The 16,325-nt window shown below is 44.4% G+C and overlaps 1 protein-coding gene across 1 annotated transcript in view; it reads right to left on the reverse strand.

Moving 5' to 3' along the window:
- APBB1IP (amyloid beta precursor protein binding family B member 1 interacting protein) overlaps positions 1-16,325 on the reverse strand; it is a 91,832-nt gene that overhangs the window by 16,734 nt on the left and 58,773 nt on the right. The window contains exons 8-10 of the mRNA XM_075271715.1: positions 12,054-12,128; positions 7,919-8,062; positions 3,145-3,255 (exon numbers count right to left, since the gene is read on the reverse strand). Coding sequence (XP_075127816.1) covers positions 3,145-3,255; positions 7,919-8,062; positions 12,054-12,128 — 330 coding nt within the window. The remainder of the gene's footprint in view (positions 1-3,144; positions 3,256-7,918; positions 8,063-12,053; positions 12,129-16,325) is intronic.

Genomic DNA, 16,325 nt, shown 5'->3' on the forward strand with positions numbered 1-16,325 from the left:
ACCCTCATTGCTCCAAAGAGATAAGCGGCCACACCCTCATTGCTCCAAAGAGACAAGCGGCCACACCCTCATTGCTCCAAAGAGACAAGCGGCCACACCCTCATTGCTCCAAAGAGACAAGTGGCCACACCCTCATTGCTCCAAAGAGATAAGCGGCCACACCCTCATTGCTCCAAAGAGACAAGCGGCCACACCCTCATTGCTCCAAAGAGACAAGCGGCCACACCCTCATTTCTCTAAAGAGATAAGTGGCCACACCCTCATTGCTCCAAAGAGATAAGCGGCCACACCCTCATTGCTCTAAAGAGATAAGCGGCCACACCCTCATTGCTCCAAAGAGACAAGCAGCCACACCCTCATTGCTCCAAAGAGACAAGTGGCCACACCCTCATTGCTCCAAAGAGATAAGCGGCCACACCCTCATTGCTCCAAAGAGACAAGCGGCCACACCCTCATTGCTCTAAAGAGAAAAGAGGCCACACCCTCATTGCTCTAAAGAGACAAGCGACCACACCCTCATTGCTCCAAAGAGCTAATTTGGCAATATCTCGGCAATGGAGGCAGCGATTTACAAGGGGAAAACACCATTTGATTCAGGTGATTCTACCCTATCTACCTGTGTGACTGAGTTAATGTATTGGGTTCTCTCTTTAATACAATATTTCAAATTGTGTTTCTTGAACTGGAAGACCCTTTTACTCAAAATTGCAGTCCCTACAGTACCCTGCTGACATATTGAAATATAGAAGTAGATTAGAATTATTGGGGAACTCATAAAATTTGCAGATGATACGAAGATAGGAGGAATAGCCAACACTAGAGAGGAGAGAGAGTGTATTCAAAAGGACTTAGACACACTGGAACAATGGGCTGAGGCCAACAAAATGGTATTTAACAGGGACAAATGCAAAGTTCTACATCTGGGTAACAAATGTAAAAAACATATATAGTATGGGAGGAATAGAACTAAGTGATAGCATAGGGGAAAAGGACTTGGGCATAATAGTAGATCACAAATTCAACATGAGCCAACAGTGCGGTGCTGCTGCAAAAAAGGCTAATAAAATTCTGGGATGTATTAAGACAAGCATTGAATCTAGATCAAGAGAGGTCATTATTCCGCTGTACTCTTCCCTGGTCAGACCACACCTGGAATACTGTGTACAGTTCTGGGCGCCTCAATTCAAGAAAGACATCGATATATTGGAGCAAGTCCAGAGAAGAGCAACCAAAATGGTGGAAGGTCTGCAAACCATGTCCTATGAGGAGCGGCTAAAAGAACTGGGATTGTTTAGTTTGCAGAAGAGAAGGCTGAGGGGAGATTTAATAGCAGTCTACAAATATCTGAAAGGTAGTCACAGTGCAGAGGGATCTCCCCTATTCTCATTAGCACAAGGAAGTACAAGAAGCAATGGGATGAAACTAAAGGGAAAGAGATACAGATTAGACATTAGGAAAAACTTTCTGACAGTGAGGGGAGTGAGAGAGTGGAATAGGCTGCCACGGGAGGTGGTGGGCGCTCCATCAATGGAAATCTTCAAGCGGAATCTGGATAAACATATAGCTGGGATGATTTAGGAAGACCTGCACTCGCAGGGGGTTGGACCCGATGGCCCTTGAGGTCCCTTCCAACTCTACCAAAAAGTAAAAGATTAGTCAGTCAACTCCTTGGGTCAGCAAGATGAGATGTTGTATGGGAGGTGTGATGGCGGTCACATGGGTAACCACCCAGCTTTCCCGGAATAGATGTACAGGATTTTGAAAAACTGGGCATAAGGGAAAGTTTTTCATACCTGGTCTCTGCTAATGTTATACAAATGTAAGCGTATCATGCTATAGGAGGCAATAATCAGGAAATAATAATATAATAATAATGATTATAATGGGCTTGCAGTATTTCCCCCACTTCCCCAGCAGATGGCAGACTCTCCTCTGGGATTGCACTAGCTGCTCTGACTCATACTTGTAGACTTTGCAGATAAAAGGATTGGCTTAATGTGAATGATGCTTGAACTTGGAGCTTAATTAGAAATATGACAAACATGTGTCAGATAGGAAGTACCGGGTGGAATTACGGTAATCTACTTTATGTAACACTCAGCAGACGTAAATCAAGGTCAGATGCCTTCACCGCAGCCTGCAGTCCACTGTGCGGTTTTGCAAGGATCCAGCGCACAAAATTCGTTACAACCGTAATGGGAGAGAAGTAATGTCAGATGTGATAAACTAGATTAACGTAATGTGAACAAGGTCAACAACATGCATTTACTGTCATCACTGCCAATTCTGCCTGAAATCCAATGTGTAGAGGACAACCTGAGTTTTGTAGGCATCAAGGACTGGACCGGCTGGATTTTTACCCCTTCGAACCTTTGGTATGGAGATAAGCGTTGTCGATAAAGTTGGGCACATTTGAATCCATGATGCTGACCCTTGTGTGTAGACCACCGAGGTCAGTTGGGTCGCTTCTTTAAAAATTAAAGGGGTTTTCCTAACATGGCAGCTCATCTATCCACAAGATAGGTGGTAAGCGCCTCATTGGGAGGGGTCTGAGCCTGGGACCCCTGCAACTAAATTTTCGAACATAGTTCCCAATTTTGCCCAAATTTGCCAGGACAGTCCTTAGTTTTTGGAAAAGATCATGGCAAATTTGGGGATGTCCAGGACCCCAAATAGGGTGTGACTTGAATCTCTCCCCAGAGTGCGTGGTCCCACTCTACTTAGGGGTGTGGGACTTAGAATATTTAGGGGTCAAGGCTGTGTTTAAGTCCCACAACCTCACCCCTAAAGAGAGTGAGACCACCCACTCTGGGGCAAGATTAAAGTCACAATGTATTCGGGGTCCTGGAAATCCACAAATTTGCCAGGATTATTTCCAAAAAATTAAGGACCGTCCTGGAAAATTTTGGCAAAATTTTGCCAACTTCAGAGTTGATCGTCAGGGATCGTCTGCCATCAGATCGTATTGTCCCTTCTGATCCTAAATATAATTTTAGGGGACAATCTTCATCTTCATAAAGGTAGAAAACTAAACTAAACCCCATGGGAAATAATAAATCTCCATAATGTTGGGACTGGCGGGTATAAGAGGGTATAAGAAGCGATGACTGAGATTTTTATCCTTCGGTGTTTGTGGCGACATACCTTCAGGACGAAGCAGTGCTCGGTGGGCGCCTTGTACTTCACTTTATAGTGCATACCATAATAAACATTGACATTATCAAACTGGATGAAACAAGCCAAATCACGAGACGTCTGCAAAACAAGCACATGGTTGTAATTGAGACATCGAAGAGGGGTTATTACACGTACAGAGATCTCTATCCCAAAATAAACATATTTAATAAACTGACTATGGCGGTATAATATAGGCCTGACTCTTATCCAAGTAGCCAAACTGCTAAATCTACTCCTAGGTGTCCACAGGGTGCTAGATCGGATTGTGGACATCTTGGGAAAAAGTCCTAAAGGTGGTGTATAAAAACTCAAAATATGAATCCTTCCTTTCAAGAAACAGTGCCACCTTTGTCCTTAGGTTGTGTTTGGTATTGCAGCTCAGGGATCGGCACTAACTGTGCATAAAGCATATATAAGAAGCTTTGTAATCTCATCAGACATAATCGCTTCTTTTGTCCATTTATCAACTTCTGTTACTTCTTCACCGCCCCTCAGAATCTGACATTCACTCAAATCTCTACCAAATCCGTCTTGCTCTAGCATTTGACTTAATGAAGTATCGGATTACATAGAAGTCTGTGGAGGGGGAGGAGTAAATGGGAACTGAGGGAGGAGTTACTGAGATAGGCTGCTGCAGCTAATAGTAAGTTTTCTATCTTACCGCAAATGCTTTATTCATATCAATACAGGTCAGTACTTCTTTATAATGTAGAGGTGACCTTATTGCGACTAGTGTCCATCCACTACATCATATCCATCCACCTCCATACAGGTCAGTATAATGTGTGGGTGATCTTACTGGGGCGAGACTCCCTCCACCACCTCCATACAGGTCAGTGCTTCTCTATAATGTGTAGGTGACCTTATTGCGACTAGTCTCCCTCCACCACCTCCATACAGGTCAGTGCTTCTCTATAATGTGTAGGTGACCTTATTGCTAGAGATGAGCGAATAGTATTCGATTGAATACTATGGTATTTGAAATACTCGTACTCGATCGAGTACCATTCGCTATTCGAATGAAAAAGTTCGATGCAGAACCAGCATTGATTGGCCGAATGCTATACAGTCGGCCAATCAACGCTGGTTCTTCTCCTACCTTTAGAAGTCTTCTCCTTGCAGCTTCCCCGCGGCGTCTTCCGGCTCTTCATTCACTCTGCCAGGCATCGGGCCTGGGCAGAGCCGACTGTGCATGTCTGCTTGTAGTGCGGGCATGCGCAGTCGGCTCTGCCCAGGCCCGATGCCAGGCAGAGTGAATTCAGAGCCGGAAGACACCGCGGGGACGCTGCAAGGAGAAGACTGCTCGGAGGATCCAGCCCGACCCTCACTCGTGGACTTGGTAAGTATAATTTGATCGTACATTGCCTACCCCTGAAACGAGCATTTCCCCCCATAGACTATAATAGGGTTCGATATTCGATTCGAGTAGTCGAATATTGAGGGGCTACTCGAAACGAATATCGAACCTCGAACATTTTACTGTTCGCTCATCTCTACTTATTGCGACTAGTCTCCATCCACCACCTCTATACAGGTCAGTACTTCTCTATAATTGAACAACCCTTAGGAATCAGAACCTAGTACTCATCAAATTTCGACATCTTCTGCTGGACCACTATTGTGTAAGAACCTTCGAGACTCCATGGCCTTTGCAGCTCCTTCTCCTTCACACCGAGTTTTGTTGTTACTTTACACAGCGACAACTTTTTTTTGGTTTGTTTTGTAAGTTCGATTTTCGTCTGCGTCACATGACATCGTTCACCTTTCGATCTCAATGGATTTCGCGGTGACTCACCTTCTATTCTGCAGCGCTCTTGACAATTTTTTTATATTTGTTATATTTTTTTTATGTTTCAGAATTGCTCTACCCCCCGGAAAGTGAACGCGTTTAGTTTTCTTTGTATGTAAAATGACAGTGGCAGAATAGATGAGCTATTATGTGGCACCTTTATTTCCCTGCCATTTCTTATATACTCATTCCTTTTTGTTCTTGAGCGGTTGCTATGACAACCTGAGATAACGGGGCCCCGCTAGCTGTTCGGATACGACCATTTCACGCTGCGCAGATTCTCACAATTTAAGACAAAGAAGTGACATAAATGTAATCTAGAAACCTCCATCATCTACCATGTAGCCATTTACTTAATGAATATACAAATGAATCGGGGCAAGTAACACAAGAGATTCCATCGTCTGCTCACGATACATTTCTGTTACATTCTATGGGCTGAATCGGGGGAATCAATCAATAAGATAATATAGATTGGTTGTGTCATGTGCTTATCCCCCAGGGTGGTGACGCAGAGTGAGACACCGGTGCTGTCTATTCCACAGGACAAGCAAAACAAGTGCAAGAAAAAGTAAGTGAACCCTTGAATATTATAGACTGTTGATTCCCCGTTCGCAGCAATGACCTCTAAGAAAATGTGTTGTTTCATCCATATTTCTGGGATGCCTTGTGTGCACATCAGGGGAATAACTAGCAAAGACTGGGCCTCATAGCAAACCTTTGTCTCTGTCCCCCACATGGCATGGCATTCACTTTCCTGGCCCTCACATGGTTAACCGCTCTCTTTGCTGGCCCCCACACAGTATAACGCCCCATTTACGCCAAGAGTGTCCTATTCATCAAGTATAATGTTCCACAGAGGCCCATCTAGACAGTATAATGTCCCACAGTGGCCCCTCCACACAGTATAATGTGCCATAGTGGCCCCTCCACACAGTATAATTTTGCACAGTGGCCCCTCCACACAGTATAAAATCCCATAGTGGCCCCTCCACACAGTATAATGTTCCACAATGGGCCCTCCACACAGTATAATTTAGCACAGTGGCCTATCCACGCAGTATAATATCCCACAGTGGCCCCTCCACACAGTATAATGTCCCATAGTGGCCCCTCCACACAGTATAATGTTCCATAGTGGCCCCTCCACACAGTATAATGTTCCATAGTGGCCCCTCCACACAGTATAATGTCCCATAGTGGCCCCTCCACACAGTATAATGTTCCATAGTGGCCCCTCCACACAGTATAATGTCCCATAGTGGCCCCTCCACACAGTATAATGTTCCACAATGGGCCCTCCACACAGTATAATGTCCCATAGTGGCCCCTCCACACAGTATTATGTTCCACAATGGGCCCTCCACATAGTATAATGTCCCATAGTGGCCCCTCCACACAGTATTATGTTCCACAATGGCCCCTCCACACAGTATAATGTCCCATAGTGGCCCCTCCACACAGTATAATGTCTCATAGTGGGATGCAAGGAACCCCTTGGAGGGCTGAAGGGAATGTGGAGGCCGCTATAGGCAGGATCTTGGATTCATAAGTAATAGTAACATGGGCTGTTACTCACTGTAGATACTGAAAAAAAGCAGCAGGGGCCACCAGGGGCCCCTAAGATTGTGGGCCCTGTAGCAGCAGTAGTTACGCCACAGGTGCGCATACCTCTTTTGTTCAAAAATGTGCAACCTTTTGGGATTTTGTACCACCCTTGCCACTTTCCTGGCGGCCATAGACTGTACCAGATTGTAAATGATCCATGAAAATTTTACCAGCTACAAACTACAGGCATCTGAGCCAGATTTCAGTGCAGGTGCATGGATCAGCAGGGGGTGACCCCTGATTTATGAGGAGGCATACTGAGTTTCCAAAGAATAGAACATTTACTGATTCTTGAAAGGAGGTTTTTCTTTACTCCACACCAACAAAAATAACTTTAAATTTTTCAAGCCATGGTGGAACTTAAAGGGGTTGTGTCGCTGTGGACAGGGAATGTGTCCTATTGTCCGGTGCCTGATTGATGGGGATGGGGGACTGAAAGACATGGTGAATGGAGCGCCAGTGTGCTTGCATTACCGGAGCTGCATTCATTTCTATGCAGTGGCAGCTCCATAGAAATGAATACCGGTCATGCAAGTGCACTGTCACTCCATTCACATGGAGGATTAATGTGGGACTTTAAGTCCACCACCCTCCTTACCACTGGGGTCCCTGGCAATTGGGCCCCAGCATTTGGATACTTATAGCCAGTCCAATGGACAGGGGACAAGTGTTAGTAGCAGTACAACCCCTTTATAGAACCAGAAAGCACAATATGGCCTTGTACGATGAGGTATAACCGTGTACAATCCATTCATACCCAGATGTTTGTCTGCTAATAAAACACAAGACTAAATTTTCACAATCTGTTCAATGTTGCATGAGCAAAATCTCTTGCCAAGAATGGGAGAAAACTTGTATCGAGCTAAATGCGACTCAATGTTTTCTTGTCTACAAGGAATGTGTTACCGTATCAGCAGCATCTCAAATGTCTTCTTTGACTATTTGCATTAACATACTACAATTTAGCATATTTGGCCACCAGACAGTTGCTCTATTGATGAACACAGTGAGCCCGGACTGCGCTGGTGACTATAAGTCTAAGTCGAAGGCACTCAAAAGAAATTTGTTGGCCATCCATTGGGGAATAGAGCTAATGTAGCCGCATTTATCAGAAGAATGTCAAGGTCTCCATTTAAAGTGTTTTGTCTAAAATAAACCTAATACTCTTATGTCTGCAAATAGAAGACACAAAAAAACAACAAGGAAAAAAATCTTAATATTTACACAAGTGGTGCAACTCTCGTGTGCACCAGACATACCCACAAGACGCCACCCAGGGAATTCTTCTCTTTCACCCTCATGAATTCCTTAATTCCTGAGTTGTTTCCTCTTTTCTATACTGACCTTCGTCTTTCCTTTAGGCACGTAATAAATTCCAGAAGCACGCAGGAGAAAATATCTTTTTTTCCAAGACTTTTTGCCATCTTCTTTCAGATAAAAAGCTCCTTCGAGGTCGGGCACGACGACAGATGCTCCACAAAAGCTTTGCTGTAAGGGAAGAAATAGGATGAACCTATAGATTAATCGTGAACACAAAGTAAGAAAGAGAACATCTTGGCATACATTTTTGAATATGAAACCTTGGTGGAAGAACATCTTCGGTATGTCTCTTAGAAAGGGCTAAGATGTCCTGGATGTCCTTAGGTTTATATCCGGACATGTAGAGCATCTTCCCTCTTTGGATGGAGAAGAATTTAGGTTTTGGTTGAATTGTAAGGTTGGCAGGACCAGTCATTGGGCAGCTCCATCTTGGCAATATATTTTGGACACAAGGAAATGGACTGGAACCATATACACAGTCCAGTCATATTAATGTGACCACCGCCTACTTTTGACGTCAACGTTAAATAACCAATCACAGAAGGCACTTGTCATCAGCCATCTGGGTGCACTCATCATTGTGGAAGGCACGATGGACCAACACAAGTATGCATCTATCCTTGTGGACCATGTTCACCCGTACATGCGAACTGTTTTTCCTCAGGATGATGGCATCTACCAGCAGGACAATACCACGTGTCATAAAGCTCGCAGTGTACGTGCGTGGTTCGAGGAGCACCAGGATGAGTTTACCGTACTCCCTTGGCCAGCAAATTCCCTGAACTTGAACCCAATTGAGAATCTGTGGGTCCATCTCGATCGGGTTGTTCGCGCCATGGATGCTCAACCACATAACCTAGCGCAGCTGGCCACGGCACTGGAGTCGGCATGGCTCAACAACCCAGTGACATCATCACAACATCCCCTCTCTTCCTGCACGTCTCGCAGCGGTCCGCTCTGCCAAAGATGGCTATTCTGGATTTTGACAGGTGGTCACATTAATGTGACTGGACTGTGTAGCTAATGTATACATGGTTGACACAATCTACTTGGTGATGATGTGTGGTCTCTTTGGTGGCAACCTGGATCCACGTCGAAGACCCTTTGATCACAGCTAAGTCCAGACAAAGTCCTCGTGGCGGCGCAGTGTTTTGTTGGCTTTGGTAGAAACAGAAGGATGGAGCGTTGGAGCTCAAAAGAGATCTCACCGGAAATTTTTGGAGCTCAGAGAAGACGAATAAGCTGAGAAGAGACCTCAACAATGGAGAACATCCCTTTACTATTGTATTAGTCAGATTGCTCTCATAGACACTTAGAACTAGAATAACTACCAAGTTTCTATGATATTCCATAGGTGTCTAACCCTCAAAACAGTGCTAGAATTTAAAGAGGTTGTCCACTTTATAAATTTCTTGCCTCTTCTTTTCTGCATTAAACTTCGATCTTATTCTTCCAATCTACCAGGAGTCTCCTTAGTGCAGATAAAACAATCACAGTATAGATGGGGAAGCAACACAATAAAGGAACCTATTAGAGAAAATACACACATCGAAGAGCCTAGGGGCGACGGCAATATTATAGTAAATGTTCAATGTTCTAAAAAGCAAATACATTTACGTTCGGAGGTTTTGATTAGACATATGCCGGGTGGCAAGTTCAGCTTACTGCTATATGGAAAACAGAATACTTGGAACAAGAACAGAGAAGATGAACAAATCTAATTTAGGAACCAAGACATATGTGGAGACTTTCAAAGAGACTTCTTATTGTGACAAAGGAGGCTGCAAGGAGGTCTGTAAGAGTCAAACAATAAAGGACTGTTTGGCTGTGGTGTATAGACATGGGCAAGGTGATATCGTTTGTATCAAATGCTGGGAATAAGTGGTAAGATTATCAAAGGTTCAAGGTGTAAAAATCATCGAGAACATGGTAAAAGAGAATAAGTGAATCGCAGAGGTCTTGGCTTCATTCTTTTGATATAATGGAATTCTTTACACGATTTTTGGGTATGGAAACGGTAAACATAAAAAGGCGTACATACTATTGACGCAGACCAAGGAGTTGGGAAGGAATTTTTTGCCCTGAAATGGGGCAATTGGCATGAGCCTCATGGGGTTTTTTGCCCACTGTAGGGGATTGTAGGGTTATAGGTTGGACTTGATGGACTGATGTCTTCATCCAACCTCATCTACTATGTAACTATGTAACCATGTGACTACTGTGGGAACCGTAGAGAGAGGGCGCCCAACCCTAATTCTTCCATCCCTTTTCCTATAGGATAGTGCAGAAATTCCCTTCCCCATAGAAACTGCATAGTTAGGAAACTTTGGGGATGGCTCATCAGTCATAAACAGGACAGATCCTTCTGAGTTTGGCTGGTAAAGCACCATATTATAATGTGGGGCACTGAGATTGATCAAATGGAGTGAGTCGACCCCTGACAGCCATACCCATGTCATGTGCTCGGACGGCCCGTCTCTCACTGCTTCCACCAATTTGTCCGTCCCAGCACATTACATGTTTGTGGCTATCGGGGTCGACTCACTTCACTCACTCCATCTTACACTTACCCTTCACTCAGGCTACGAATTGAGCAGAAGTTGCACCCCAACACAGCCCACACACCCCAGATTCACCACTAATTTAGCGGCTCAGTGGAAACCTCACTCACATACGCAGGTGTCTCAAACACACCTCTAAAATGTAATGGGTTCATAGAGCAACACCAAATATCCTTAAATTTAACAATTTAATACCCAAAAGGTTCAGTGCTAATTCCATACAAAAAAATGCTAACAAGGACCCACAAGCAGACAGTTTAAAAATTAAAAGGGAGTAAACTAAATAATACCCAAATGTCTTTGTTCTTGGAGGCTATTAAAAGCCTTGGTTGCAGAATGGACACATCACCGCTCTCCAACAACTGTAGTTCTCTACAATTAGGCACAGATAAGGTGTGCAGTCATACCCCTGCTGGGGCGCCAACCTCCTCCTATTCCCAAATGCAGGATCCTGATAAAGAAGGATGTTTTCCTGGCTGCGGGAAAGCTGTGTCCGGGGTTGTGCTCAGGGTCATTAGCCTTGTATTCCTGCTTTGCCATTTGTTTGTCCAGCTGTTTAGCTGGAGCCAGAAAATACAATCTCCCATTGTATACACATACAACCACTGAAGTGGATTGACCAACAACATAAATAGCATAGGACTAACAGGATTAGCTAATTTGTATAAAAAACAACACATATCAAATAAATCACATAAATTGGGGTTCTCTTATTATCACACAGGGGTCAGATTACAGCTCAGCTCACAATAGAAGTCTATGGGGGGGAGAGACAGAGGATGCTGCAGATAATGGTAGGTCTTATATCTCACCCCAAGTGCTTTATTCACATGAATCCAGATCAGTACTACTCTATAATGTGCAGAAGACTTTATTGCTTCTAGTCTCCTGTCACCAGCTCAGGGAACACTAAAAATGTGAGAGCCTGCAGGAGGGCTGCAAAGCAGGAATGGTATAATGATCAGAAAAGTGTTATCCCTCATTGACACTCACTTTACTATTGATTTATACAAAGTAGGTTGAATGGTTAGTTATAGTTTAATGGACACCATCCATGTATCACCAAAACATTGTCCAGCATTCCTCAGCAGACATCTGCCGCAGATACAAGTGATTCTGATAAGTACCAGACACTCGACTGCAGTTCTTGAAGAACTTATAAAAGGTACTTTCTGGTTTCAGCAAATATTTCACATGTAACAGAGACCTGTCCGAATTTTGCATTGGTGGGAAAATCTAGACAGACACCCCCACTGAGTACTAAAAGAAAGGGCGCCATATTGGAGGTCATTGTGATTCTGATCTTGGACACTGGGGGTGTACAGGGTGCAGTCACAACGGAGCCCAGGAGCCTTAGGGGGCCCATAAGCACTGGCATCAGTATTGAGATTGCCGCTTCCATCTGGCCCATAAACCAAGGAGACCCCCAGATTACCCGAACCACACTAAGGTGGATTAAACTCCTTATCGCCTTAAGGATAAAAGATTGCATCGGGGCCCACAAGACTTTGGTTATGTGACTTCTATACTCGGAAAAAAATTCCCTAAATCATTTATCAATTATTATTATTATTATTATTATTATTATTTCACCTTACCTCTAGCAAAGAGACTTTGCTTTTCTCATTCATGTCCTTCACATCGGCACTTCCTTTTCTGGCCATGTAGAAATTCTGAAGAAAAAAAAAAAAAAATTAGCATGAAAGCGTCAAATGTCATAATTAAGAGGATGCAGTAATACTAATGTACAGGTGATGTTTAGTTCACATCAGGCGCGGGTGTCTGTTCTCCTAGTCAGTCAAAGGACCAGAAGAACGAAATGAATTCCCCCCATATTGATATCATATAATATAGATAAGCATAAAAAAGGCTGGCGGTCTGCGCCTTGTAAATGTATCACCCCTGCCCTCTGGTTTATGATCCTTTAAACATATAAAAAAGTCTCCTTTTATGGCCCATAACCAATGCTCTTATGATATATATATATGTATGTATGTGATTATCTGTATCACGTAGTGCAGTTTCCTGCAGCCACCACTATACATTTCATGTGTAACCTCAGTCGCTCTCTTTCCAGGGACGTGATTATATTATATTTCCATAATGCTCAATGACTTCCAGCTGTGGAAGAGATCGGTCATACATATCACCATAGGACCCCGCGCTTCATCATAGGTTTTCCATAATCAGTAACCAGAGATGCTATAAGTTACATTTATAGGCTTATTATACATGAGCCTTGTCCTTGTAAATCAGCATCTCAGCGGGTCCTACCTGGTGGCCATGCTGTGATGTCTCATCTACTTGTATGGACCTGATGAATGATTTTATAGGACAGTTCGCCATGTTTTATTGTTTTTTACAGGACTTTTTTTAGTTTATGTGTATATATATATTTATTAAAGAGAATTAGATGTATCTAGTTTGGGGTTTGGACAGCGCCGCACCTCCCATGAGGCGACCTGAAGCGACCGCTTCAGGCGGCGCTATGCCAGGGCCCCGAGGGCGGCGGCATTTTTGCTTACCTAAGCCAGTCCAGGACAAGCTGTCCTGGACTGGCTTAGCGTCACCGTCTCGGCAGCCCAGCACGGGAAGCAAGCGGTGGATTGGGGAGGCTCCGTGGACACAGCGCTGCTCCACCGGCCTCCCCTCACGCTCAGGCAGAGAGCAGGTCCTCTCCCTGCCTGCTCTCTGCCTGCTAATTCCGCTCCGCCCCGCCCCCTCCGCTCCACCCCCTCCGCTCCGCCCCCTCCCTGTCGTCTGCCTCGGGCGGCAAAAAAGGTAGGTTCACCCCTGGGTTTGGAGACCTGGAACACTTCCCATTTCGAAGGGCCATACATTATACACATTATGACAACATTTGCAAGGAGTTTGTATGTTCTCCCCGTGTTTGGTGGGTTTCCTCCATGTTCTCCGGTGTCTTCCCACACGCCAAAGACATACTGATAGGGAATGTAGATTGTGCGACCTATTTGGGACAGTGTTGACAATATCTGTAAAGTGCTGTGGAATATGTTGGCACTATATAAACATCCCTTGCAACCGTTTCGAATTCAGCGGGACAATCCCAGATTGTGGGTCCTGTCCCACGGTTCCGGTCGGCAGGAGGTATGTCCCGGATTCAACTCATCTGCGTCCACTTATAGCTACACTGCTGTGACGTGCTCTATGAAACATCTCTCAGTGTATATTTCTTACAATGGGTACAAGTATACATATAATTTTAAGACCTTTTAATCTGTAAGACATCATTGAGATGTTGAAGACGACTTCTGGGTGGTAGATGAATAGCCCTAGTGAACGTGTAGTGTGTATATAGCCTTCAGTTATAATGGCCAACACTGCGATATGGGCACAGAAAGAATAATATTTAGACAGTTACAATTATAGCGTCATGCTTTTATTACAACACTCGCCACTACTGTTTATATTGTGCTGGATCGGAGCCGAGCGCGGAAAGACACAGACAAACAGAAGGAACACAGGCGTGTGCACACACTGCATCTAATGACACGCAATGGATTTCATTTATTCCAGCAAATATTCCTGTCAGTACAGCTAATGGCTAAAGATAAAAATGTATCCACCCAAAAGTGAAGAAGCAACACTGCAAATGAATCAGAAACTACCATTAAATTCATCTTACTGATAATGAAGGACCTCTAACATTTTTAAACTGAATCTGTCAGATGATGTCTACAGGCCTGAGATTGATATATATCAGAGGGGGAGAAGCTGAGCTCTGTGATATATAGGGTTATATGATAGAGGAGAGAAGCTGAGCTCTGTGATATATAGGGTTATATGATAGAGGAGAGAAGCTGAGCTCTGTGATATATAGGGTTATATGATAGAGGAGAGAAGCTGAGCTCTGTGATATATAGGGTTATATGATAGAGGAGAGAAGCTGAGCTCTGTGATATATAGGGTTATATGATAGAGGAGAGAAGCTGAGCTCTGTGATATATAGGGTTATATGATAGAGGAGAGAAGCTGAGCTCTGTGATATATAGGGTTATATGATAGAGGAGAGAAGCTGAGCTCTGTGATATATAGGGTTATATGATAGAGGAGAGAAGCTGAGCTCTGTGATATATAGGGTTATATGATGGAGGAGAGAAGCTGAGCTCTGTGATATATAGGGTTATATGATAGAGGAGAGAAGCTGAGCTCTGTGATATATAGGGTTATATGATAGAGAGAGAGAAGATGAGCTCTGTGATATATAGGGTTATATGATAGAGGAGAGAAGCTGAGCTCTGTGATATATAGGGTTATATGATAGAGAGAGAGAAGCTGAGCTCTGTGATATATAGGGTTATATGATAGAGGAGAGAAGCTGAGCTCTGTGATATATAGGGTTATATGATAGAGGAGAGAAGCTGAGCTCTGTGATATATAGGGTTATATGATAGAGAGAGAGAAGCTGAGCTCTGTGATATATAGGGTTATATGATAGAGGAGAGAAGCTGAGCTCTGTGATATATAGGGTTATATGATAGAGGATAGAGATGAGCGAACACTAAAATGTTCGAGGTTCGAAATTCGATTCGAACAGCCGCTCAATGTTCGTGTGTTCGAACGGGTTTCGAACCCCATTATAGTCTATGGGGAACAGATACTCGTTAAGGGGGAAACCCAAATCCGTGTCTGGAGGGTCACCAAGTCCACTATGACACCCCAGGAAGTGATGCCAACACCTCTGGAATGACACTGGGACAGCAGGGGAAGCATGTCTGGGGGCATCTAACACACCAAAGACCCTCTATTACCCCAACATCACAGCCTAACAACTACACACTTTCCACATTCAAAAAAACCTCTATCAAAGTGGGAAAATACCTGGAAACCTTCTTTACTCCCCAAATGGATGGACACAAACCCCAATTTAAGCTCAACAAACAGTAACAACCACCCCTTTAAATCACGTTCCCCATGACAACCACAAATGGAATAGGCAATGGGAATTCCAAAAGCCCTCACCCTTAACTGTCATTTTGAGTGTGTGTGTGTGTGTGTGTGTGTGTGTGTGTGTGTGTGTGTGATGTGGTAAGACCTTCCAAAATTCACTTTTCTAGCCCTTAACATGAGCCCTTCCAAACAAAGTTACATGACCTTAAGCTGAGCTACCAGCAGAGATTGAGGCCCTTGGCATGAGTAGAGCCTTGCACCAGCAGTGTTTTTGGCACTTAGGGTGAGTTGAGCCTTGTACCAGCGTGTGTCCCTTAACATCAGGCGGGCCCTAAGTTCTGCGCTTTGCACAAAAGTTCCACATTAACTAGGCTGAATGGTACAAAGATTAGTAGGCCCGAGAACCAGGAACAGGTCTTGCAATGGCTGTCGGATAACGCTTAAAGCACATTGTCCACCAGCCAGTCAGCCTCTACCTCCTCTTACCCAACAGTCTTGTCCTCCTTCCACCCAAAATTCCCAATCTTCTCAGAACAATAACCCCAACTGTCCCTGCTCCCCAGAGCTGTTCTCCCTTCCTTTGACTGTACCGCAACCTGCCCCTCCATTTCGCGATTCCACGGACCTAACAGACGAGTATCTGTGTCCAGATGCTCAAACACTAGAGTCTCCTCCATTCCATCTCCGGTCGATTTGGTGGCGGATGACCAGCAACCCACCCTCATCGACGACGATGAGACGCAGTTGCTGTCAGGGCAGCCAGTTGACATGCGCATTGTGCAGGAGGAGGAGGCGAGACAGGAGTTGGAAGAGGAGGTGGTGGACGACGAGGACACCGACCCCACCTGGACAAGGCAGATGTCAAGCTGGGAAAGTAGTGTGGATGTTGAGGCAGGTGCAGCACCAAAAAGGGTAGCTAGAGGCAGAGACATGTCCAGAGGCAGAGGTCAGCTGCTTTG

This window comes from Leptodactylus fuscus, chromosome 4 (assembly GCF_031893055.1).
Source record: "Leptodactylus fuscus isolate aLepFus1 chromosome 4, aLepFus1.hap2, whole genome shotgun sequence".
Taxonomy (NCBI): Eukaryota; Metazoa; Chordata; class Amphibia; order Anura; family Leptodactylidae; genus Leptodactylus; species Leptodactylus fuscus.